Here is a 26,823-nt window from a genome sequence, read left to right as displayed (position 1 = left end):
TCTACAAGTTCGTATATTCGCTCCGACCTGTGTTAACCCATGTATTGAAGAGTACGGTGCGACTGCCACTCCCCACTTTCTCTTTGCTGAGTGGCGCGGTGGCTCCGCGTTCACTGGATCATGCGTCGCGCGCGTGTGGTTATGGGTTCAAGGGTTGTTCTGCCTTCTCCACGGGTTTGAAGGTTTTTATTTTTATTCTGTTGGTGTCCCTGCTACGGCGCGTCAAGTTCAGGCGCACGTGCCGTTGCCTCTCCAAAAGGGGTGACTCAATTGCTGCTTTCGCTCTCTCGCCGCACCCTCGCTTCCGACTTGCAGCAGTAAACGTAAAGCCCTTCGAACTTTGTTTAGCCTTTTTTCATCTCCCTCTGTCTTCTTGATCACGCAACGTCCCATTTCTCTCCGTTGCGCGGGCGACTGAAAGCGCATCCTCCCTGCGCGCGGTTACTTTCGGATGGCTCGGCACGCGGGACCTTCGTCTGCTCATGGGAGCGGTGGCTGAATTCCGATTCAGAATACGAGCCGAGCTCGGATTCGGACTCGGACAAAGTCGCTTGAGACGAAGAGGGTTCCGCATCGTCAGATTCGGATGTTGAACAGATTTTATAGTCAGGCTGATGATGATGATGATGTTTACTAACAACAGCTGCAGAACACTGAAATGTGCATATTGCATTGACTATGTTATTTGTATACCAATCATAATCAAAAATAAATTGCTATGTTAATTCCCTGTTATGCTCGTTCCCTGAAACCAAGCCGACACTGGGGGTGCGTCACGGCCAGAAACGTCCGACAGCGAAAGGGTTAATTGTATAATTACTTAATTAACTTTGCAAGTATCAAGGTTAGGGCACAACTTCAAATAATGTCGTAGGGCATTCTGCGAAACATCTAATTCCTCCTTTTCTAACTTCCTACTTGTTGCGTGGTTATTTTTTGTGTGTCCTAAAGAAAGCCCACGAAATATGAAAAGAAAAAATGCATGGGATGTGTTTTCTTGCGCACCGCAATTGCAGTGTTGTCTAAGATGCGTTGTCTTGCACAATAAAAGCTGGCAGGAGAGTGCACTTGGGCTGCTTGATATATATATGCTGGCTACTGCCTTGCCAAGTAGACAACATGGGCCACTGGGTAGAAGCCCGAATGGATAATTTGCTGCTGGCTGCTGTCCGGCTTAGCAGACAACTTGGGTCATTGGGCACCATATTTACTCGAATCTAATGCACACCTCTTTTTCCGAAAAAAATTGGTTCAAAAATTGCCTGCATGTTAGGACCGGATGCAAAACCAAAACTGTGTTTGCTGTGTTGGCAACAGCCTACCATCAAAGCCATCAGATGCAGTATCATTGCCATCACAAAATGGCGACAGAGCACTGTTTTTGTACTGCAGCTTCTATCTCATATTTGCAAAAGGCCCGTGCACATGTGTGAGTTGCGATAGACACGTCTGGAGACTTTTGTGAGGTCTGAGAAATTTTCGCTCAGGACGCTCGCTTCTGTTATGCGTTTGCCTAAGTATAAGGCGGACAGCGCACTTCGCTCCTGTGTAAGCAGCACTTAAACTTCTGTCCAAATGGGATCACAACAGCCGATGCCAATACAGAGTCTGTAATGGCGAAGCGGCAGTTGTTTGTTGTTAGTGCTTCACCCATGTGACTGTGGCACACATAGGATAAGGAATGTTGCTTCGCAGTGCGTCTTTGGTGCTCTGCCAGTGCCACAGTCATCAGCAACAGAAGGAATTCGTGCCACGTGGGCACGCTCTGTGTATGCACCACCAAGCCATGAACAAGAACTTAGGTAAACTGCAAATGAATATTTTACTATAAAAGGAATTCACATTAACAATGTATCATTATTTAATGGTCAGCAGCCACTAAAGTGGCATCTACCTAAGCCCCCCACTGCACTTCGTGCCAGATCACTTCGCTCCCCTTGGCAGGAATGCTCCGTGTCTGGCCTGGTGGTGAAACAGAGGTAAAATACAACTACAGCAGAAACAAAAGGGAAAAATTATAGAACAATGCAGATTAACAAAAGCCCATCCAAGACGTGACTCGAACTATAGATATCCCGGTCATGAACGCAGTGCTTTCCTGCAGTGCCATGAATTACTAACGGAGAGAAGGCTCAATGTGGAGTATTTATTTGCTGTCACCTAGTACAGCTCACATTGAGAAAGTGTGCCTTCCTCCGTGGTACAGCAGTACCTAGAAAAAGGATTCCGTGAAACAAAAGTCCCTAGATGTCTGTCCCAACTCACATATGTGCAAGATGTTCACGCCAATATGAAAAGGAAGGTCTCCAGTGTTTGTGAAGGTTGCTGTTCCATTTTGTGCTCTTTGCTAGAGCGATATTTTCGGTCAATAGATTTCAGGAATACAATCACTCTCGCGAGATTTTGCACGACTCGGCCACAGATGCCCCAGCGTTTCTGGTGCCATGCCAAGATTGCTATCAGTGTACAGCACAAGGAACTCTATCAGACGCATGCTTTGGCAAGTCCAATGCAGAGACTAGTGAAAGTGATAGCAGCATCTCTAAAAGTGACCGCTTAAGAATACCTCCCCAGCTTGCATGGTATGTGTGGACGTCGAAGTACAAATGACAACGCAGCACTTTCACTATGAAAGATTTTAAAAATATTCTTGCATGCTAAGGTAAATACTGCATGTCTCATATTTTTTTCATCACAAATGTGGCAGTCATGTTTTATTTTTATTTTATGAATCAGCAGCATGTTAGATTCAGGTAAATATGGTATGTGCCACTCAGTATGTGCCATTGGGTATGTGCCAGAACAGACAACTTTGGCATTGTGTATGTCGGCACTTCCTATGCTGCGATTCATTCTAAGAGATGATGTAGCAGCACAGCAGACAACCGAGCAAGCCAGTCAGTGTCAAAACATCACATCACAATGTCCTGCTCCCACCTGACTACTTTCTGCGTCATGACATCACAACAAAGTGAAAAACAAAAACAAAACTGGCTGTAGGAAGGCTATTATATAAATTACTTTGGGCGCTCTGAGGCTTGCCAGTATCTTTTCTAGGGTTTGGAGGTCTCTGACGTTTATCTAATACAAGAAATGAACAGTTGAACATATCATGTTAATACGCCTTTTAAGAAGTGTTCTTAAAGCGAGAGCTTAACTAACCACATCGAGCCAAGTTTTGCCGTTGCCAGCAACGTGACCTTAATTTGACCGCAGCTACGCCGTAGCCTTGGCAACGAATCATGTGACTTGCCACACGGAGCTTGGTGGCGGCAGCTTGGTGCATGCGCTCTCCGCAGCTGGGTCGCCACCTGACCACACCATGCGGCTGGCTAAGGGGAGCGCCGCACTCGCCTAGTCAGTGCGAGCTTGGCCATGGATGAGAGTGAGGACAGGCCGTCTTCTCTGAGCATTGCGCGGGAGCGGGAGGCTTTGAGTCGTCGTCTGACCACCCCGCAGATATTGCCCGGCGAGCTGCTTCATTGGGGAGGGTCCGGAATGCAACAGGTGCCACACCGTCAGGATCAATATAGCGACCGCGTTCGTGCCCTGTCTGTTTGCGCTTCAACACTGCGCATGTTTCCAGCGTCTCTTTGCATGTCTAGCACTTGAGCTTTCCCTGTGGCACAACAGCTGTCACAGCATCGAACGATGTGTGTTCTACCTAAGCCTAATCACAGTCGCGTCTAGCCACTGACCTAGGCACAGCCATCGTACCTGGCTTAACGATGATTGTATACCTGAGTACAATAATTACAGCTAAATCAAAGGTTAACCAAGTGAAACCAACACTTGACCAGGCAAACAAACCAAGCTTTCGCTTTGCATATCCAGGGTTAGCTTAGCTAAGCCACGGCCAATATTTTTGTACTTATAAGCCATGTAAACTCTGTACATGATTGCTAAGTGACCAGCCAGTCTTACCATTACCTTTAGCAGCAGGGGCAGTCTTGTTTATGCGGCACTTCATGACCACAGTTCTAAAGGAGATGTCTGTTTCCTTGTGCTTCGAAGAGAAGTGGTTCACCAAGGAAGGTTTGTTGAGACAGCTGTAGGAACACTGGCTGCAGAACAACTCGGACACCACCGTGTGCTGTGGCGACTCAACCTTGGAAGTCCCTGAAGCATCTGCAAGAGCAAAGTCCACACACCACACACTGACGCATGTCACAATTTCAGTTAGACATCCATTTGAGGGATCCACATAGCCCAGCCCCAGCCCAAGCTGCAGAAAAGGCTCAAATGTCTTTCTGTCATATTTCAGACTGTATTCACTGCAAGCTGCTGCTGTCGCCACAAAGCTGACAAGTATCTGATAGTTGCTGCACCTACCCTGCTGCTTATTAAGATTCCAGGAACGTCACATGTTGGCAACACCTACTCAAAGACAAAACACAGCGACACTGTCACCATTTGAGCGATCCACATAGCCCAGCCCCAGCCCAAACCGCAAAAAAGGCTCAAACGTCTTTCTGTCAGATTCTAGATATGTAATGCTCATTTTTATATTGTTACCACAGCTGAAAAGGGCCCTTGCAGATCGCTTATCTGGTATTCACTATGCCGCCAAATACAGAACTTGAAAAAGAGATTAAGTCCCTAAAGACGTCACCTCAAGAGCTAGCAGACGAGCTTCGAAGAGCACTTGCTTTCTGTGAGAAAAAAGCATTATCTCAGAAAAAGGAAATTCTGGAAATTTAAAGCAGTCTTACATTTTTGAGCAATGAGTATGAAAACATTAAAGGTGAACAAAACGGTATACTTGCAGAGAGTAATGTTCTGAATAAAGAAAATGAGGAATTGGAAAAATCAAATGCCGTCCTCACAAAAGAAATCACTCAATTAGAACAATATTTGCGCATGAACGATGTTGAGATACGCTGCATACCAGATGCTACAGACGAGCACCTTGTGCAACTAGTAGTTGACATTGGCACAAAAGTACAATGCCCTATAGCCCCTTCAGACATTGACACTGTTCACAGAGTGCCCACGGTTAATAACGCGAGAGCAAATAACATAACTGTTCGATTTGTCTCAAGAGACAAAAAGAACAATTTCCAGGGAAGAGCCAAGAAAGCTCGGTTGACTGCAAAAGATCTTGGCAAAACCAAAGATGAGCCAAGTGTTTTTTTAACAACCACTTAAGTCCGCAAAGCAAAGCACTCTTCTGTGAAGCATTGAAACTGAAGAAAAGCAAACAATGACAGTTCCTGTGGGTGGAACAATGTGTCACAAAAGCCAGAAAAACCACAACCAGTGCTGTTCACAAGATAAGACCACCAGATGAGTCGCATGTCGAGACATAAGGTTAAGCTTCAACAACAGACGGAAGGGGAAAAAAAGTTGGCGTTCGAACTCCTAGAACCACGAACATTTAGTAATCAGTTACCTATATCATCTGATTTATCAGTACTCCATCTGAACATAAGGAGCCTCCAGAAACATTACGATGAATTTGTGGACCTTTGCGCAACACTACACCACACACGTTTTACTCCACTGATTTATCAGAAACTTGGTTATCTGAAAAGCTGTGTCAAACATATCCACCCCCTGGCTATTACCTGGAGCTTGTTGCAGGCAAAGCTATCAAGTACTACAAGTAATGAAACTGTACATGCGGGTGTAGCTCTTTATGTAAGAAACAACGTAGTATACAGAGTTTTTAAATCTAGATGGTGCAAAGTACTCGTTATCAAAATACCACCAGATAGCAAAAATTATTCCAGTATTTAAAAAGAGTGACCGCTCCTACATTTCTAATTATCGCCCTATTGCTATACTTCCTTTCTGTAGCAAGGTTATCGAAACGTGCCTAAACAAATACTTCTCAAAATTTAACATTCTTTCGCCAAATCAATTTGGCTTCAGGGTAGGATCCTCGACTGACTGTGCTATACTTTCTTTCATGGATAAAATAAAAAGCGCTATAGATGCCGGTTTCTACGCAGGATCAGTCTTTATCGATCTATCCAAAGCATTTGAATCCATAAACCACTTCATCTTACTTGCTAAACTACAGGTAGTAGGCATCAATGGCCCAGCATTAGCACTTATAAAAAGTTACCTAACAGATAGAAACAAGCTGTGTATTTTAGTTCCTCACTTTCTCATTTCAGAATAACCAATAAAGGGGTCCCGCAGGGGTCTATACTTGGTCAAATGATATTGCACAACAAAAAACGACAAGGATGTTAGAAGACGACACACCAAGCGCAAACTTTCAACTAAGTTTATTGTACCACTGAAACCGATTTGGCAATAATCGGTAATATATTTGGCAATAAATTGGTTTCAGTGGTACAATAAACTTAGTCGAAAGTTTGCACTTGGTGTGTCGTTCTCTAACGTCCGTGTCGTTTTTTGTTGCGCAATATCGTTTGAGTAATGGATTACCAACTTGCCCGGAATGCTGCTCTCATTAAGTCTATACTTGGCCCACTACTATTCTTGCTTTATATAAGTGATTTACCCGGTTGTTTAACAGAAACTGAGGCCTTCCTTTACGCTGACGACACTACCTCACTTGCAACCAATCGTTCACTAACTTCTCTGACTACTAAGCTAAACAGTGATCTGAAAAATATTTTAACGCGGTGCCAGCTTAACTCGCTAAGAATAAATCCTACCAAAACGCCTTTTATGCTTTTTCATTCGAATCATAGGACACCAGAATTCATTCCCGTTGTCAACCTAAACTCTCTTGACATCAGTGCAGTTAATGAGTGCTCATTTCTTGGAATAATTCTTGACTCAAACTTAAAATTTACGAAGCATATCGCCTATTTGAAGCGTAAAATTTCTCCCGGCATTAGAATTTTACATAAATCTAGATATTATTTTAGCAAACCAACATTGCTAACCTTGTATTATTCTTTTATTCACAGCCATCTCAATTATTGCATTACAGCATGAGGTAACACATATCCAACTCCTATGGCACCACTACAGCATTTGCAGAATCGAGCCATTCGGATATTGTTGTTCAGCTCATTCTACTGCAGTGCTTCTGATATGCTTCTCAACCACACAATACTTTCAGTAAAAAATCTTGTTAAATATAAAGTAGCCATAATGTTATTTAATGGGCCCCTGAAACGGTTCGGACAAATTTTGTAGACGCGTAGGGTACAGCTTAAGTAGAACATTCGCACCACAATTTAAGTGAAGCGTTACGTATTAATGGAGCTATAAGCGATTAGAAGTTACCCTCCTCCCTAGCCATGCTTTTCCTGCTCAACTCGTTCGCCGAGCGAGCGGGGCTAAGCTCCACCTTCACTGGTTCGCGTCACGATGCGATGTCACATCATCCACTTCCGGTTGTTTTGGAGCCCGCCCCCGCGCGCGCGAGACCTCTCCGCTAGCCGCTTGGCCGTCGACCCCAAGCGAGAGCTATCGAAGCAGCGTGCGTTGCGAGCATTCTGTCGTAGCGCCTAACGTGTCTGGTATTCCGGTAACCACATGCAAGCTGGTCATTGCGGGGAATGACTGGAAACATAAACTCAAGCTGATGAAGGAACTTTAGCGTAGACGTACGTGAGCGGCCTGATCGGTCGCACGGTCCAGACACTTGTTGGCGCAGCGCATAAACAGCCAAACAAAGTGCTAATATTGCTCTAACCAAGTGTTAAACATTTTAAACATTGATAAAAACAACGTGTTGATGATTACACTCCTGCGAAAAATACACACCAGCAGCAAAGAAGAATACACTTCGTTGCTGCTACTGTGTATGGTTAAGCTCTGTGCCACCAGGTGGCTGCACCATGCAGACCATTTACATTTTCCCTTCTGCTCATCTCATGGCTCATCCCGTTACGGCACAGTCAAGCGGCCAGACCCTGTCCCCTTGCGCTTGCGTTTGCCCTAATACCGGACTCGCGAAACGCTATTGCGTTAGTAATCTTCCGGTGTAAAGTGACGGCCACAAACGCGCAAATCCTGGCGCCGATCGGATAGCGGCAGTCCGATGTGCAGCAGCCTGTTCGCTCGTACGCTGCCTTGCAGAGGGACACGATGTCGCAGCTTGACATATTGCCAGTCGCTACGTTTACAGTCCACAAGGCAACAAAGTCGAATCATAGTGCTCGCAAAAAGACTGAGACCGACGCTGACTGCAGAGCTCTCGTCAAAATGGAGTACGTTGTAACACAAGCAGACGACACTTGCTGTGTGCCGGAAGTGCTTAAGTGTACTGAAAAATTTTTCTTGTGCATTCTCTTTATGTTACTTTCTTTTTATAAAAACAAATTAACTAACATTCCAACTATTACGAAGATCATTTGCTTACCATAAAGTTGGAAAAAATATCGATCACGCGCCCTGGTCAGCCAATCGGATAGCTCGCCCCACTGACGTCATAAGGGTGATTTCAGTCATATGGGTAGGGGCGGCTTAAAGTTCCGCCGAGCAGTGTGCTGCGAGCGGCAGCGATGTGCATTTTTAAAAGCTTATAATATATTACACACTTTACGCGGAGCACTTAGATGTGTCAATTAATGATCAGAAGGACCTACTCTAATGGCTCCGTACGTTTGTAGAAAATTGTCAAAAGCGTTTCAGGGTCCCTTTAAGGTAACACGTAATCCTGCCCCAGTAAATATATTTTCTGAGGCTACTTTGGTTGACTTGAACCACACAAGATTTGCAGCTAACAACAATTTCTTATTGCCACTAATACATACTAATTATAGAAAACAATCTGGATATTTCGCAGCATTATCTACTTGGAACAGCCTCCCACTAGATGACAAGCGCTCTTTGTCTTTAGGTTTCTTAAAAAAAAAAACATTATTCACTTTTCTGCTAGATAGCCAAAATAATCCACCTATCTAAACTATTCACTTCACTCTTGCTCACTTTCTTTCAGTTTTTCCTTTTCTTTATTTTTTTTTCATTTGTAGCCTTTATAAATATTTTTGGTTCGTTATGTTACGAACGCGTTAAACTACTGTTTTGATTCTACGACTAGCTATTGACTTTATATATTATTTTGCAGTTTGTACTACATTTACTTTGTATGATTTTCCACTTAGTGACTACTGTATTGCTGTTCTTTGCTGCGTATTTGCACAAACGTATATATTTTCTGACAGGAGGTCCCCTTTCAGCCACATGCTCTGGGACCTCCTTCTGTATACTTATGTAAACATGTATCCACTTATTAAAGAAATAAACTGAAACTGAAACTTAAAAAAAAAAGTAGCCAGAAGCTTTGTACCTCACAAAAAAAAATTCACATTGGTAGGCATTGTCTACAGGTCACTGCAAAACAACAAAAATGAGTTTGTATCTGAATTAGATAAGTGGCTTGATAACAACAGTAACAATACTACTCAGATTATTATATTGGGTGATATCAACGTTGACGTTAATCAAACGGACATAACTACACAGACTTAATAACAAGCTACGAATTACAACAAGTAATCAGATTAGCAACACGCATTACTAACTCAAGACAGAGCACATTGGATCACATAATCACAAACATATCGGACACCAATTTTACAAGTGGAACATTAGCATCTGACATTGCTGATCACCTTCCTATTTTTGCGACTATCACATCCGGTAGCCAGTTATGTACTCAGCAAAAGCATATAACATACAAATATGACATCATTTTTGATGCCCTAATGAAAGAAAATTGGCACTCTGTATATTCGGCAGGCACAATTGACAATAAATATGAACAATTCATGAAAATATTTAACAGATGTAAAAAACTAGGTGAGTGTGTCTCAAAGGTATCCAGAAGAAACACAAAGCGAGAACCGTGGCTAAGAGCTGGTATTCTGAAGTCAATACATCACAAAATAAACATGTATAGGAAACTAAAGCAAAAACCACACAACGTCACTTTAGAAAACAAGTATAGAACATACAAGAAAAAGCTTGAAAGCCTAATCACGGTTTCTAAGCGAAATTATTTTCACGCTAAAATTAAGCAAGCACATGGTGACTAAAAAGCTACATTGAAAGTGATAAATACTGCCACGGACATGTGCAACACAAACAGTATATGTGGAAACTTTGTAAATGGCATGATAGTAAGTGATCCTTCTATTCTTGCTGAAAGCTTCAGCAGTTACTTCACTACAATGACCAATAATTTAATTTTAATTAACTAACATACATCACAATCAGACACAGTCACAATAACTAACCTTTCTAGTTCTCTCTTAAGCCTATTGACCTTCATGAAGTCAACAACATACTTCTCTCTTTAAGAAATGCTTCATCAACCAGTCTAGACTTGGTATCTGTATCACTGCTAAAACACTGTTTGATTATATGTGAACCCCTATCACATATGATTAACAAAATGTTCGTTCCAGGATCGTTCCCGACGCTACTAAAAATTTCCAAGGTTGTGCCAATGTTTAAGAAAGGGGATAAGATGAATATGTCCAATTACTGACCAATATCCATATTGTCCCCGTTTTCTAAGGTTTTTGAAAAAGTAGTGCTAGCCTGTCTAGATAAGTTTTTCACAGTGCACAGTTTTTTCACAGGTTATGCTAAATAGCAATGCAGATATATAAAAAGAATGCCAACTGAGACAGCATTAATTAGCATTGTGGAAATAACTAAAATAAACTTGGAAAGAAAATGATTAACCATGGTTATCTCCATGGACCTAAACAAGCCTTTTAATCTTGTTAACCACGACATATTACTAAAAAAAACTTGAAAAATATGGTATTTGTGGACCACTCTTCAGCCTAATTAGCATGTATTTGAAAAACTGGCAGCAGTACATAGTGGTTCATACCTGTATGTTGTCATCCCAAATTATAACTCACAGCGGAATTCCCCAAGGATCCATATTAGGCACCTTTCTTTTTCTAGCACACGTCAACAATTTACCAGGTTATCTCTCAGAAGACTGCATTGTATACACAGACAATACCAATATTTTCTTGACCACTGGTACGGAAACAGATCTATACAAAAAAGGTAATGATGTCCTGCTAAAGCTAACTAACTCGCTTCAATATATCTTCTGGTAAACACAAAGAAAAGTAACTATATAGTTTTTGCTGCAAAAGACACCTGACTAATAAACACCATATAATTAAACTTCAACAACTATCCTTTACAAAGGGTTACGAAGCCAAAATTATTAGGCCTCTGCCTCGACAGTCAACTAAAGTGGCATAACCATATCCATGAAACTACACTAACCATCTATAAGAAAATTCCAATACTGTATAATCTACGTTACATTTTTCCTTTCACCACACTCTGTACTCTTAATGTCAGTTTTATACACTCCCATATTACGATGCTCTTACCATATAAAGACTTGCGTACCCCACTGCTTTAGTGCCAATTATTGCAGCAAAAAATACAGCCCTTCGAGCTATTTCTCTTCCTAAAAAGATCGAATTCAATCACATTCGCATACCCATTACTTAATATACTACCCATGACATGTTGCATTGATTACCACATTCTTGTTTTGCTCTACAAAATCATGCAAAATATTATACTATATCCTTCTGTAAAAATTATAAAAATACCACCTACCCATTATAATCAGTCACCTCAAAAACTCTAACCATTCCAATATCTCGCACTAATTATAGATCATTTACATTCACGCATGCTGCATCCCAGCTCTAGAATAAATGACCAAAAGATCTAAGAACACAACAGCCATTTATCAGCTACAAAACTAACCTTCACGTTTTTGCTCACATCACTTGCTCAATGAGTATGTACCATATTTGTACTGTCTCACATATAGCTCTTTTCTCATGAGCTCTAGTACTTACATAACAGCATATAACCTAAGAGGCCCTTCAAAACTCCTATGAGAGTTATAGGGCCCCACCTTTACACCATAGCCAATGTGCTTATCTTCATTTGATCAATAAAAGAACTTGAACTTGAACTTAACCCTCTCCACATAGAAGACGACCTCAGCTTGTCAAGCACATACTTGCAAAAAGACGGATGACGAGTCCAACTCATCCAGAGCTATTTTATTTTTCATGCTGCCCTCAGGACAATTTCAGCTTGTCATTAGCTCAGTGCCAGTTGTGAACAGCACCAGATGGTGCAAAGATCCTGTTAGTGGTGAAATGCACCACTGTGTAGCGAAGCCCACCTTCATAACGGCATAAAATGTTTTTCTAATAAACTTCTTTCTGACACTAACTTTTCGCTTGGTTTTGCTTTATATGATCAATGTAACATTTTTCACAAGGAAGAAAAGGTTCCAACTCTTTTGCAAGCTTTTTCATTTTTTTGCCATCCTTTAAGGGTTAAAGTAAACCTTGCTCCTTACAACCATATTACTTATTTTCCATTACGAATTGATGCAGCTTGCACCGCTCATACATATTGATGTGCTGAATTTAACCCTTTGAATGTTTTTGCCGTATATGTACAGCGGCAGTTTTTTGTCCTGCAAGGTCTTTGCCGTACGGGTATGGTTTCAACCCTCCGTTTGAAATTTCACACCATAATGACGATGTGTGCTCACTGGGAGGTGCTGCCACCTCTTAGGATTTACAAGAAGCGTTTGAAATTTGTGCTACCTCCTTGTGGCGATAAACAGAACTTATTTCTAGCTTCAGCGTATCGCACAGACTGCCTTTTGCAGCTTCGGTTTCGCCGTGTGATCGCAATGGAGGCGCGCAAAATGTGATTTTTCTCTTTGACGGCACTCCCTTGGAGGCGCGGCAGAAGTTGATTTCTACCTTTATTGCCACTGCTCTTAGGTTGTTTATCACCGCCGCTCACGAAGTATTCTCGCTCTCTGCGGCAACGCGCTTACACGAGAGGGTGCCTCAGAGCTCTGCCCAAGGCAGCCGCACGCAGAGATGTCATGTGTGTGCCAACACAACTCGCTGCTCCAAGAGGAGAACAGACACGCGTTTTAGGTGTGCAGACTGCAATAAGGCACTGTGCATAGACCAGTGTTTCAAGGAGTACCACACTCTGAAATACTATTGAAGATTTTGCAGTTCTGAGTGATGCCGACACCAAAATACTGTTCCTAATTTTCTTTTACAAGTTATTCCCGACTTTATATGTACATTTTGTACGTTCAAGATCCACAATAAAGTAATTTGACCACATGGGAAAGTCTTTTTCAAAATAATTCGACCCTCAATGGGTTAAATATGGGTTCACTTCTATTTTACAATATGCTGTTCTTAAGCAGGACCCCCACAGTACCTATCTTCATATTAGGTAAACACACTGGAGTGCAATGCCTTTCAAGGAACTTATTCCTGAAGAAATTTTTCAAATATTAACCCTTTCGCTGTCACGGACGTACCGGTATGTCATCACACTTCCCCCCCACAGTGTCACTGACGTACCGGTACGTTCTCTATCGCGCGTTCAAAATTTCGCGCCTCAGCGCAAAGCTGGCGCTCCCGGACTTGGCCACGCCATCTGTTGACTCTTCCTACAAGTTCGTATTTTCGCCCCGACCTGTGTTAATACATGTATTAAAGAGTACGGTGCGACTGCCACGCCCCCCTCTCTTTTTGCTGAGTGGCGTGGTGGCTCCGCGTTGGCTGGATCATGCGTCGCGCGCGTGTGGTTATGGGTTCAAGGGTTGTTCTGCCATCTCCGCTGGTTTGAAGGTTTTTATTTTTCTTCTGTTGGTGCGTCTGCTACGGCGCGTCAAGTTCAGGCGCATGCGTCGCCGTTGCCTCTCCGAAAAGAGTGACTCGATTGCTGCTTTCGCTCTCTCGCCGCACCCTCGCTTCCGACTTGCAGCAGTAAACGTAAAGCCCTTCGAACTTTGTTTTAGCCTTTTTCCATCTCCCTCTTCTTGATCACACAACCTCCCATTTATCTCCGTTGCGCAGGCGACTGAAAGCGCATCCTCCCTGCGCGCGGTTACTTTCGGATAGCTGAGCGGCGCGAGACCTTCGTCTGTTCATTGGAGCGGTGGCTCTTACGATTCAGAATACGAGCCGAGCTCGGATTTGGACTCGGACAGCGTCTAACGCGACGAAGAGATGAGTTACGCATCGTCAGATTCGGATGTTGAACGGATGTTATAGTCAGGCTGCTGATGATGATGATGTTTACTAATAACAGCTGCAGAACATTGAAATGTGCATATTGCATTGACTATGTTATTTGTATACCAATCATAATCAAAAATAAATTGCTATGTTCATTCCCTGTTATGCTCGTTCCCTGAAACCAAGCCGACACTGGGGGTGCGTCACGGCCAGAAAGGTCCGACAGCGAAAGGGTTAACAGCGATAGCACAATGTTTACTTTCCCCATTCCCCCTCAACTTACTGATTTCTCTTAGATGGAGCAGTGCGAATAGACGCGCCCCACTTACCGCACCTTTCTTTCTTTTTCTTCATTTTGCGATATGCTTATGGTAATCTTTCTGGATGGGCATCTGAAAAAGATGCCTGAGGACAACAACAGAGCAGTGACAGAGTGGACGAGTGTGTTAATGACCGCCGCTTCAGTTTCCTAGCTCTGGGAAGGGTGCGCATGAATGTGCAAGCTTCTGTTCACAAGTAATTCATGGTCATGAACAAGTACCCAATGGCCGGTGCCTATAGATATTATACTGGCTGTAACGTCATTGCCGATGTATGGAAAAGCAGGGGCCTGAAAAGCCATGGGACAAAGCAAGCAAGCTATCGTAAATGAATGTGGATGGGCTTGCTGCTGCATGTGACAAAGTAATATTTAGCCTACATGTTCATGGCAGCACTGTCTACAGATTGGTAGGGTTTTCTTGCTACATACAAGAAGAGTTTCAGTGTCCACATAAAAAGAATGCACAAATAAACAAGTTATAACACCAGTGCCCACATATATGGAATCATTCAAAACTTGGCCTCAGCACCTATATGTGTGGTCTTCTGAAGTATGTTTACAGTCACGGAGACAAGATTGTGCACAGCACAACCAATAATTGAGTGATGCACCATGATTCTCAAGTAAGGAAATTTAGATGGCCCTTCCAGGTTGGAAGTTGTGTAGACCATGGCAAAATTTAAAGTTTCCCCTATAGGCATGGTCCACAAATGCAAGAATGTGCAAGAAAGAAATTGTTTGTGATCTGGAATCCATTTCTTGGCAAGCAGGAACAACAGTCCATCTCCAATGTTGGTCTCCTGTGTGCACTCAAGAAAGACTTTGCTCAACGAAAGAGTCCTAAGCAGAGTGCTTCACGTTATACATCTTCTACAATGTTAGCTAGCTGTGCGATCATAATGAAGCTGAGCCAAGTCGAAGGCATTCCACAGCTGCATTATCAGCCAACTCCATCCTATGCCTGCAGATTTCGTCAGCCATAGCTTCAGTGCTTACTCGTGTTGCATGAAAGCTGGTGAAGCAATTCCAACGAGTGTTTTGGTGTTGGCTGTCAACTATATATGTCTTCAATGCTCGAAATGCAAGTCAATAGACAAACTCACTGTTTCTTTTCCCGTACATTTCAGCAAATGTACAAAACATTCTGCTAGTGTGAGTACGAGCCTGAAACGTGACATTCAAGGTAATGGGCCAATGTGCTGCTACAATAGTGGAACTGCGCAATCTCGGAAGCCATGAAAAACCTTATGCATAAGCAGGACTGTGTTATAGTGCCATGAAACTAGACACTGCTTAAAGAAATGCAGGGTGAATGAGGCATTTACGAGCACAGCTTTGGGTGGCCACAGAATTAACTCATTCTATCTTTCTAGGCACTCAACATGATATTGACACCAGCTATAACAGAAAATTTTTGCAGATCAAAATTAATGCAATTGTGACAGGAACCCATCATTTGAATTATAACAGCCAGTTGAATTTGTAGATTTCATTGTACTTATACAACATCATGCTTTCCCATCTACATGACGCAAGCTTATGCCTACCATCGCAGCTTCCTGTTATCTTTATCTTTACTGACAATGTTTATGCGAGCAGGTGAACACTGCCAATGAACACCTTTGCCACATCACTGGCAGCAACCACAACTAACCTGCATCACAGTCTTCAATCCTGGTCAGGACCACCATTGGAATGGGACGCGACATCTTGCTCTCGAGAGAGTTCTCAGAGACCCAGATGTCCCATCGACTAGAGTCGTCTGCGGAACACTTGGGCGTCCAGTTGCCTGCTTCCAGCTTGTACAGCGGCGTCATGCAGCAACCTTCGAGTTCTGCTAGACTGGCTGCAGCTATTTCAACAGATGGGCTGCTGCCGTTGCTGCTAGCATCGCTGTTAGCTGCTGCCGTCCTCCAGGAACCTTTTGGCCGGCCCCACAGGCTGCGCCGAAGTTTCTGGCCATTGACTTGACCTTTCCTCGGGACGTAATCATCGTCCATTTCTGTCAGGAGGAAGGACCAAGGGTTACTGAAGTGTACGTTCAATGTTTGCAGTCATGGCAGTTCTTTAACACCCACAACTACACTCCACCCAGGGCCACTTCCCAAGCTTGCTAAGGAGATATTGGTCGGCTAATTGGCCGACAAACTGCCAACTAATGCAATGGCCAGCATTGTCCTCAGCAGCCACCAACATGGAAAAGACAGTAGGCACTCCATATATGTGCTCTGTTAAACAAGCTGACAAACACATTACATGTGCAACTGCGTGGCATTGGGACAGGCCACACCTAACCTATTGCTGATGAGGAGGTACTAAAAGACTCAACTGTGAGACAGATGACACAGACCTTTGATACACAACTGCTCTTGCTTGATGAAACGCTCGAAAGTCAGTTTAGCCCGGTGACAATGCATATTTGATTAACCTAACAAGGGCTTTTTGAGAATTTGCGGTGGCTGCTCTTGCATTCAATCAGTTTGCCTCCATTAAACTTCTGACTTCGGAGCTCCTTTTGATTTGTGTTGGTCAGCTAACCAACACCATCCCTCATGCAATGCAAAGTTTGAAATGCATCGATTCTCAAGTGATGGCTAGTAAATCAACTATCAATAGTCGCCCTCAGTTGTCACTTCATTGGATACGACATCAGCTCTGCACAAAGCTATTAAGGCAGTGCAAGGGCATGCTGAGGCATTAACAACAACTTTAGAACTTGAATGCTTTAAGGCCAAAATTATTATAATTTCTGTGCAGCAAACTGACAAAACTGGTTTCTTTGCATGTCTAGTGCTCTTTCTACTTATTGCCACTTATTCATTTGTTCACTGATTTACACATGCTGCAGCTCTAGTAGGCCACAGCAAAGGTGGGATAACAGTACAAAAGAAAAGCAAACGGGTAAATGCAGCAAACCACATTCGGACCAGTGCAATGTCTTTCATAATACAAGCATGGAACAAAGGTATGCTAACAAGCTATGCCAGAAATGAGCCTCTCACAGCTATCACCATAAAATATGGTCCATGCAACAGTGCACACTTAAGACAGAAACTGTGTGAAGTCCAGTCACATGTGAATGCTACAAATGCAATATTAAAATATTACCCTCCTAGGCATTGGACAAGTGTACATTGCAATACAAACTGCACTGGTAGCCACTGCTACTGCTGAGTATATATGTCAAACATATTTTTCTTTTCCTTTTTTTAAAAGTTACACAGTTAAAGACTCAGCTGTGTCTTTACGTATGGTGTGCTGTTGCCACCATAAATTGCTAAAATAAAATTTCATACAGGTCTGAAAACTGCCATTATGTAAAATGGCACCTATTTTGCGACTGTTTCAGGCGGAGGCATCCCTCTAGGATTTTACATGCACTTATGAAAACATTTACGTCATGGCTGTTGATTTGAGGTGCCCTTGTGAAAAGATAAGAGGTAATATCTATGTACCTACCATATTTCGAAGTAACTTTCTTCTTCTTCTTCAAGTGCCAAAGAAGGCCCGGAGATGACGATTGATTCTTTTTGGGAATGAAGTCTGCAGGGGGCAAAAAAAGTTGCAGATATACATAACTCTGCATACTATTTAGAGAATTCATCACTTGAAGCAAGCTTGCAAAAGCAGTAACAAAATGTGAGAATGTTCACGCAACTGCACTGAAACAGCATGCAATAAAAATGCACATGCCCTGTGAGTTGATATTGTGAATACTTGTTGCGAATACTTGAGGAACATTACAGACAAGCATTGAATTAGTTGTCAGGAAAGAAGAACACATGTGCAATCAGTTATTTATTCACTGCTCCACCTCCACCAACATGTTGGCTTCCCAGTGTCTCTGCGACTCCTAGCGCCATCTCTTGGCCTTCTCTAAAACTGTCCCGAGACCTGTGCTTGCGATCCTCATCACTGCTACTAACGCCTTAGAGAGTTTAGACCATTACCTACTCGCCTGCACATTCATATTGAAGCATATATATATCATACATTCATATCGAAGCTGGAAATGCAGCAGTGGCCTCGTGGTTGAGTATCCACATTGGCTGCAGGAGGACGTGGGTTCAAAGCCACACTGCTGCCGTTTACCAACTGATTATTGAAATAAGCCCACGCCATGCAAACCCCATGAAACCTTGTGGGCACAGCAAAACCCTGAAAAAGGGTATCTAGGCTGCTCCCATGGCAGCAATCTTCCACGTGTTATGCTAAAGCACCTATAAGGAGGGAATGCCCTTGGATTGGGAAGCAGCACCCCTTTCCAAGTGCAGAGGTCCTGTAATGGCCGATCACCAAGCAGGGAGCATGCTTGTACCATTTTATCAGTAGGTATTCGGTGGCAGCTTTAGTCTGCCTCCCACAATCGCGGTGGATGCTCTGCACAAAGGCTAACAGTGAACGAGCAAGGAGCATCCAGAGACTCCTCCTAGAAATCTCTTTAGGGATGCTTTTGAGAAGATAAGCTAAACATCAGGCATGGGGGCATCTCTACTAATTAGAAAATCCTGTGGGTTTCCAGTGACATCGAGATTTGAACCCAATACCTCCTGAATACGAGGCGGATGCTAAACCATAAGGTCCCCGCTGTGGTTAAACATCTCTTTTCAAAGCTGAGTAGCTAAACATTAAAAATACCCAGTCACCTACAATATACAATAGTTTATTGATATTGTAGATAGCTGTTAATCATGACCAGTACCACCACTTATAGGGCACTGTCCGCACAACACACGAACTTCACTCATTCTTGGTGCTGCAGGGTATGTGAAGATCGCATAGTGTCGGAAGATACTTTTTCTGGTGTGCAATTCTGCTTCATATGCACAACATGCTAGCCTATACAGTCAATAGTTGGCACAACAAGCCCATTGCCTTCTTGAAGCAATTAAGGTACTTGGCTGCATTCAGAACGCGAGCAATAGACTCACACGGCATTGTAGCTGGTAGCACTTTCTCTTTTACTCTGCAAACTAACCTCTGTAAAAGGTGCATACCCAGCTTAAGTTTCATGAAGCGGCACAATGAACGCCTTTGCCAGAAGTGTAACACAGCAATGCCAACCATAGTACCTCAGCCACACCAAAATCTACTAGATCACGGAATCTAGCTAATGTGGGGCCCAAAGGATGGCAGCAAACTTGAAAAAGCTAGCCTCCGGAAAAAAAGCATGGCTAGATCCAGAGACCTTCCCCAGCACTTGTAAGCATATTATTCACATTACTTAAACTTTACATGTGCTAGTGTTCAGCAATTGAACAGACCAGAATGTCTGCACACCATAGCTCAAGTGACTCACCCTCATCGTCATACCGTGACATGACCAGAGACGCCCTTGGCCGGTTCTCTCGGCTTCGCAGGTTCCGATAAACCTCACAGGCATATGTCAGCTTGCCCTCCCGTAAGTGGCCCTTCTTGAACAAATACCGGTACATGCCCTGCACACGGTTCAGTGGCACGAAGTGGTTCTTGAGGTACTCCGACATCACTTTGTCTTTCAGCACAGCCAGTGCACGGGCCGACTTGCCCTTGCGCATCTTCTTCAGCTGTTCCCCCGAACTTGGCAGTAGGTTCAGTGCATTGCAGAAAAGCATCTTGGACTCCTCTTTTTCCTCCTTTGCAGTGCTACTCTTGCATGGAGACAGTTGCCATGCTGGACTTGAAGCACTGCTGTTGGCTCCCTTCTTGATGATCAAGATGAGAGGGCTCTTGGCTGTGCCTTCCTTGGTGCCCCTTGGACTGCGGCTAGCTCCTGCAGGGGAAGCCTTTCCATCAGCTGTTTCCACTGTTGTTGTTGATGCAGATTTTGTGACATCAGCTGGGAGGCTAGTGGTAAGCTCTTCATATTCAGGAACTATAATGGGATACGCAACGTCTGAACTTTCTGGTGTCATTTGATTAGCCCAGCAAAGATGCTGACCAGAGCTCCCATTTAGGGCCTTCAACTCTACAAATGTCCTTTCCACCTCGGCTTCATCCGCGATATCTATCCACTCTGACAGTCCCTTGTTGGCGATATCATCCATAGACAGGGGCTCCAGTATGCTCAGGCCAAAGTACTTGGCTAGATAGCTTAGGTCGCCTATTAACAAGTCGTCTAAGTTGATAAAGTCCACTTTGAGGCCCGATGGCACTTGGAGGCAACCCGCCTCCAACTGAAGCGGTTCATCTGTCGCAGTAGGAGGCGTTGACAACCTCATCTCAGCTCGTGCGCTCATGGCTGATGAATCCTGCTTAGCTGCTGGAGAAGTTTCTGTGGGTTCTGTGAGGTCCACAATGATCATTTTCGACTTCCTGCCTTCATCTTCTCCTACACGCTGTACAGGTTCGGGAACACTTCGCTGGATTGACACTGGCACGACACGGTTTGGCTCTAAAAGGGTCCTGTGCTCAGCAGCAGAAGCTACTTCTGTGGTGCTTGACTGTGTCATTTTCTGTGCCACGCTGGCGGCCATATTTTGAAGGGTTGTCTTTGACAGCTGCATATCTTTGGCTAATTCATCAGCAGCGATGGGCTTAACAGACATGGCAGGTCGTACCTGAGGGTGAACTACCGCCATATTCTTCAGACCAGTGATTACGTCATTTGGACTGGCATGAACAGGCGCATCCACATACCTCACTCTCGAGGTTGCATCCTGAACAGAGACCACGGATGAATTCTGATGTGTACGGCTCCCATTGGCCATGAAGGCCAGGCTATGCACGGGCTTGGGCAATATTCTGCGTGGTACCGCAACAGGTGCACTTACGATGGGCGATGATGGTGGTGCTCTCCTCTGCAAGGGGACACTGGCAACACCATGCTCTATGCTACGGGGAGGTGCCCTAGGTGGTTCAGTCTGCAATGTGCTATAAGGTGCTCTGGCTTGTTCTGCATGTACCCTGATGGGCACAGCCACAGGGCTGAGCGAGCGCACTGTTACTGTCCCACCCGATGTTTTCAATACACGCACTCTTTCAGTGGGGGCTAGCTCCACACCATTTGGCTCACTATTTCTCTGAGCTAAGTGCTGGGCAAGCAGACTCCTCTCAGGGGCTAATGGCTGGCCCTTGCTGGATGCTGCTGATGGTGCTCCTACTGCTGCTGCTGGGCCCATGGCAGATTTGTTCAGCTGACGTCGAAGAAGTGAGTCAAAGTATGGTCGAGTATGTTGTTGCAACAAGTTTCGTGCGCTTGATGTGCCATCCAACGTGACAGTCACGTGACTATTCCGAGTCAACTGAGTTGGAACAGGTGTGCTTGAAAATGAAGTGCCAGAAGGTGGCAGGCGATGCTCAGGGCGACTTGTAACTTGTCTTGCTGCACAACAAACAAGAAACACAGCAAGGTTAATTGCATGAACAGACTTTCATGAATGGGTATCATCACACATCAAGTAGAAAGGAGGTCGCTGTAATCAACACAAGCCTTAATGACAGGATGATTGACTGACTGATATGTGGGGTCTAACACCCAAAAGTAACGTTGGGGCTGTGAGAAACGCTGCAGAGGGGGGCTCCAGATTTTTTTTCATTAGCTAAGGTCCTTTAACATGCATTAAATCTAAGTGCACAAGATGTTTGCATTCTGCCTCCATTGAAATGTGGCTTCAGCAGCCAGAAATCAAAACCCGCGAACTTGTGCTCAGCTGCCAAATGACATAGCTACTGACAGGACGATTCTATTCAATATTATTATCAAATAATTTCAACAATATTATTCAATAATATTATCTATGCAATACAGCAGAATGCACTGCAAGTGACTTTCGGTTACCACAGAAACAAAACTAAATGGAAAGCTGCTGCTTTATGTAATTCCAGATAATTCCAGATGTTATAAAAGAAGAAAATGTTGCTCAAGGGCATGTATCCTTGCAATGGGATGAATGATGGCATCAATTAGTGGTAAAATTAATTATGTGTGCATAGCTAAAGTGCTATGGAATGGCAAAGATGCCAAAATATGCATTCCATTTGTTTTTGTTTTAACTCCTGTGAAATGAAAAAAAAGAAAGAAGCAAGAAAGTTGCAATTGTTTCAGCTGCACTACCTCAATTACCGTATTTACTCGCATAATGATCGCACTCGTTTAATGATCGTACCCCTAAATTTTGTCGTCAAAATTCTATTTTTTTACTTCCCGTGTAATGATTGCACCCCGAACTTGCCGAAGCGATATGTCACGTGCCAAGTCTAGCTAATAATGATCGCGCTCACCATCTGTCGACTGCTATGCGAACGACTCTTCATGACAAACCAAGCGGTCTGCACGCACCAAACATTCTTAAGCAGATGTCCCATTTCATTCCTTTCATCACTTTCTGCACTTCTATGACAAAAAAAAAAGAAGCTAGAACCAAACTTGCCTTTATTATGTGTAGGCTTTATAATGGTTGTGGTCAATAAAAACAACAAAAAAGGCGTCTTTTGATTCTTCTTGTCTGCATTCCTGGGCACGCAACAAATCGCGAGCGGCAATGACAGCAGCCACGTTTACACTGATACATTAGAAGTGTACCCTAATCATTCGCCGACATTTGTAACGCAGCTAAGATATTCGCCAACCCTTAGCAGAAATGTGTCATATTAGGATAGTGGTGAAGACAAATGCCGCAGTTTCCGCAGCATGCCCGCCATGTGTTCCTATGTCACTGGCAGCTAAGTGCGCCCATCTGTTTCTGTCCCCTCAAAGTCGACATGGCTACGTTATTGCCGCAAACTTGCCAATATTATTCATTACCGATAAGGAAGAAACTGTTTGAATGCACGTAATGTACTCACGTGAAGAAAAAAAATCGCGTGCGGCGCGTTCGGCTTGCTCTGCCGGCCACCATTTTTTTGGTGTCCCGCACTACATACAGCGGCAGCTGCACATTTGTTGACCTGTTGTCATTCCGTAGCAAATGCCAGATGAAATTTTCTTTCTTTTTGCGGGAAATTTAACCCGCGTAATGATCGCACACCTGAATTTGAGTCAATTTTTTTACAAAGAAGTGCGATCATTATGCGAGTAAATACGGTACTTCAAGTATTTACATGAGTGGATCCAACAGTAAAGTAAAGAGAAGCAGAGTAATTAATGCTTAGCAAATAGGATTTTAAAAAAACCTAGCAGAAATAACACTGCATAATATGCTTGAGTGCATCAAATATCAGTGTGGTATGCTATGATCTTGCACACTTCAGCTTGTTGTCTTTCAATAGTCTCCCTATGTGTTGAGGCAAATGTTAGTGAATCCAACGATATAACTGCTAAATAGTGATACGGCAGTTATTGCCAGTTGGAACTAAGGCTCTTGGGTGCTGTTTGTGATGGTGAATCATAACTGCAAATTATCGGGAAAAAAAATGTTGCCATTACAAAGTGTACAGATCAAAACTGTGTTTTTCTACTTGAAATACTATTCATCACAAGCTTCTTTTCAGCCCACTCCAGAAAGAATGCCTCTCCTAGAGGCCTCTATGAGTGTCCTACGTCAACCAAATGCACAAAAACATGTGAAAAATGTGAACAAGATGGCTCAAGTGGGCACTCAAGAGACATATAATTAAAAGGTAGATTACACTGCTACGATTCTAAAAAGGTTAATCTGACCATGTGCAGAGGCTTGGCCAGCCAGAACAGACACAAAACTCATTATGGATGATGGTGATGCCACTTTGATATTCCCGTATTACTTCCCTGCGACTACATGGATTTCAGTAGTATTCACTCGGTACTGGTCATACATCTGTTCTTTAAATGGCCAGTCATCAGGCCCCACAGCAAATTTTGGTTATACGCTGGAAGTTTTTACATGTCCTCTAGGGAGCATTCTGCTGCAAAAATTTTTCAAATCAGCGCATTAATAGCGGAGATAGAAATACTGCAGGAGCAGAGCTCCACTGTCAAGCGAGACACTCTCTCCACTTGCCCCGTCTAGCCTCCGCAAGCAAAATTCCTTTCCTGCGTTCTCCCATACAAAACCTCAAGGATCGCATGACACCTACTTCACGGGCCCCGCCTTAATTTTTCTTTTTCTCCTTGTTTTTTTTTTTGTTTTGTTTTGTTTTTGCAGCATCGCGCACTTCCACTGACTGCATTACGCGCGAGCTGTTCTGATCATCTCGCTTCTCGCAGTGCACCATTTTGTGCACTGTGCACGAGGACACCTGACTAGCACTATAATTCAGTGCTACACGAATGCCGAGGCAGACCCAAGTGGATCACAGAGCATGATCTCACGCTGGAACACAGTAGAAAATAACAGTTTCGGTGTCTGCATGTGGGACTGCACGACGTGGGAACAAGGAGACGAAACAGAAGTACATCCCTCTTGCTGCAGTGCGAAATAAAACAAAAACATGCAGACATTCAGTTTGTGTGTTTTATTATTTCTCTAAGCTTTAATTCGTCTATTGAAGCAACATATTACACAAATAACAGATGTTGCCTTGAATAATTCTCGAAGTCATGTGTCACCACAAGCGACATCACAGTGCAAATACGTGTACGTAGGCGCACTAGTACATGTACGTCATCCTTCGGCTAGGAGAGTAGCAGCGGCGAGGAGAAGGGACAACTGTGTTTGGTTTGAAATGTAAGGTCTTCCCGCGGCGCGTAGCGATGTAATACTTTGCAGACACAATCATTACAGTGCAATGTATGCTCTGCGTTTGTCAGCTCAAAATAGCCAGACCTGGTGAGGGGCCCTTTAAGTATGTTTACACTGTATTTAAAGCTATGCAAATATTCAAACTAGCAATTTTTAAGCACATTTTCTGCACAAAAGCCGCTGAAACACACAAAGGTATAGTGAAATCTGTACTGATGTCATCAATGCTGTGGTTTGCTCATGAAACTCTAACCATAAATGTTTCCCTTTCATTTAGGAAGTTTGTTGACCTTCCTATAAAAGTTAACAGATCTTTATCTCTCGGGAGAATTTATAGCCATAGAGGGTAGCACAGATGTTCCATCAACATTTCTCAGCAAATGAATGACACGGAGTTTTGAAGAAATAGCTCATCAATTTTAGTAAACAATGTTCCTCTTTAGTGTCCCTTTACACTGTGAAAGGAGCTGAGATGTGAATCCTCGTTTCTATGAGGATTGCTCCAGTGTGACAAACCTGTGGACCTGGGACATGAAGTATACAACCAGCCAACATTATCACTTAACGTCATGACCATACACTTCCTTCTGCTAACATGCCTGTGAAGTGCATGTCGCACAGTGACTTTTAGAGCACTGAAGCTGTTGATAACAAACCTCTAATGTTTGCAAAGAAAGAAACAAAACTCACAGGACACATTGTTGAGGACCGTTTTTGCAAGCATTTCTCGATTATTCATTTTCCTTGCCTGCAAGAGAAAAGAAAAAGCATGAACAAGCGATAATGTAACATAGCACAGACCAACTATAGACACACAACAAGCAAACACATAACCTGCCTACATTTAATATTAGTAGTATTTTACACCAGTACCTCAGACAAAACCATGAAACTCAGGATTGTCAGAAGTCAGAGGATTGCAAGGCAACATTACACTGAATCCTGTACACATTATATGACTTTTCTAGGGACAATCACATCACACACAGGGAGTAGTTATTCTGCACTGTTGCCTACTTTCAGCACCACTAATGAGGTCACAGCAGAAAACTAAAATGGACCCACTGTTCAACACAAACATGCAGGAGTATTCAATTTCTATTTTTAAAAAGCAAATCATACTCAATGTGGTACTGTACGGCCATCGTCAGACTTTACCGAAACATACGAGTGCATGGCTTGTGAAGCTACCAGCATCGCAGAGCGTTGGCCACCGGGTCAGAGTCATCATTATGACCATACGTGCAGCACCTGTAGACAATGGCCACATGCCAACCTTGAGTGCTGTCTCAGCGGCCAACGCTCTGCGGTACTGGCTGCTCTGCAAGTCACGCGCTTGTAGTAAGTCCAACCACGGCAGTACAGTGATCTCACTGATAAAGAAAGTAGCTGTGACTAAATTAAATTAAATTCTGAGGTTTTACATGCGAAAACCACATTTGATTATGAAGCATGCCGTAGTGAGGGACTCCGGATTAATTTTGACCACCTGGGGTTCTTTAACGTATGCCCAATGCACGGTACACAGGCTTTTTTTTGTGTTTTTTTGTCATTTTACCCCCATCTAAATGTGAGTGCGGTGGCAAGGTAGGTGCGAATAGAGAGGTCAAATAAGATTCAAAGAATGCATAAGAACCCCCAAAGTTTACCTTCAACAAGAGGCATGCATTTATGATTGAATGGCTTCAAGAAAGGTAAGGGAAGGAGTAACATACTTTTTCTACTCTGTGCTACTATTCAGCAGTAAATCTTAATTAAGTCAATTAAATTGTTTCTCACTTGCATGTTTCAGAGCTAGTTGTTAGTTGTTATTTCTGTACTGAAGGATAGTTTCTTCATCAAAGTTGGCGTAGTCACATATGAGGGCAAGGAGACTGCAGAGAACTTACAACAAAGGTTGAAGCAGTTAAGTATGCAA

General features: G+C 43.4%; 1 protein-coding gene across 2 annotated transcripts in view; it reads right to left on the bottom strand.

Annotated features, from left to right (window-relative positions):
- Window positions 1–26,823, bottom strand: part of LOC126531553 (uncharacterized) — a 44,896-nt gene that overhangs the window by 13,414 nt on the left and 4,659 nt on the right. For both annotated transcript variants that reach the window (XM_055071244.2, XM_050179117.3), the window contains 5 exons: window positions 25,596–25,653; window positions 19,625–21,628; window positions 17,785–17,868; window positions 15,980–16,327; window positions 3,931–4,128 (listed from right to left, as the gene is read on the bottom strand). In XM_055071244.2, the coding sequence (XP_054927219.2) occupies window positions 3,931–4,128; window positions 15,980–16,327; window positions 17,785–17,868; window positions 19,625–21,628; window positions 25,596–25,644 (2,683 nt within the window). In that variant the 5' untranslated portion in view covers window positions 25,645–25,653. The remainder of the gene's footprint in view (window positions 1–3,930; window positions 4,129–15,979; window positions 16,328–17,784; window positions 17,869–19,624; window positions 21,629–25,595; window positions 25,654–26,823) is intronic.

This window comes from Dermacentor andersoni, chromosome 5 (assembly GCF_023375885.2).
Source record: "Dermacentor andersoni chromosome 5, qqDerAnde1_hic_scaffold, whole genome shotgun sequence".
Lineage (NCBI taxonomy): Eukaryota > Metazoa > Arthropoda > Arachnida > Ixodida > Ixodidae > Dermacentor > Dermacentor andersoni.
Note: the sequence above shows the minus strand (reverse complement) of the source record. Positions and strands in the feature narration are given on the sequence as shown.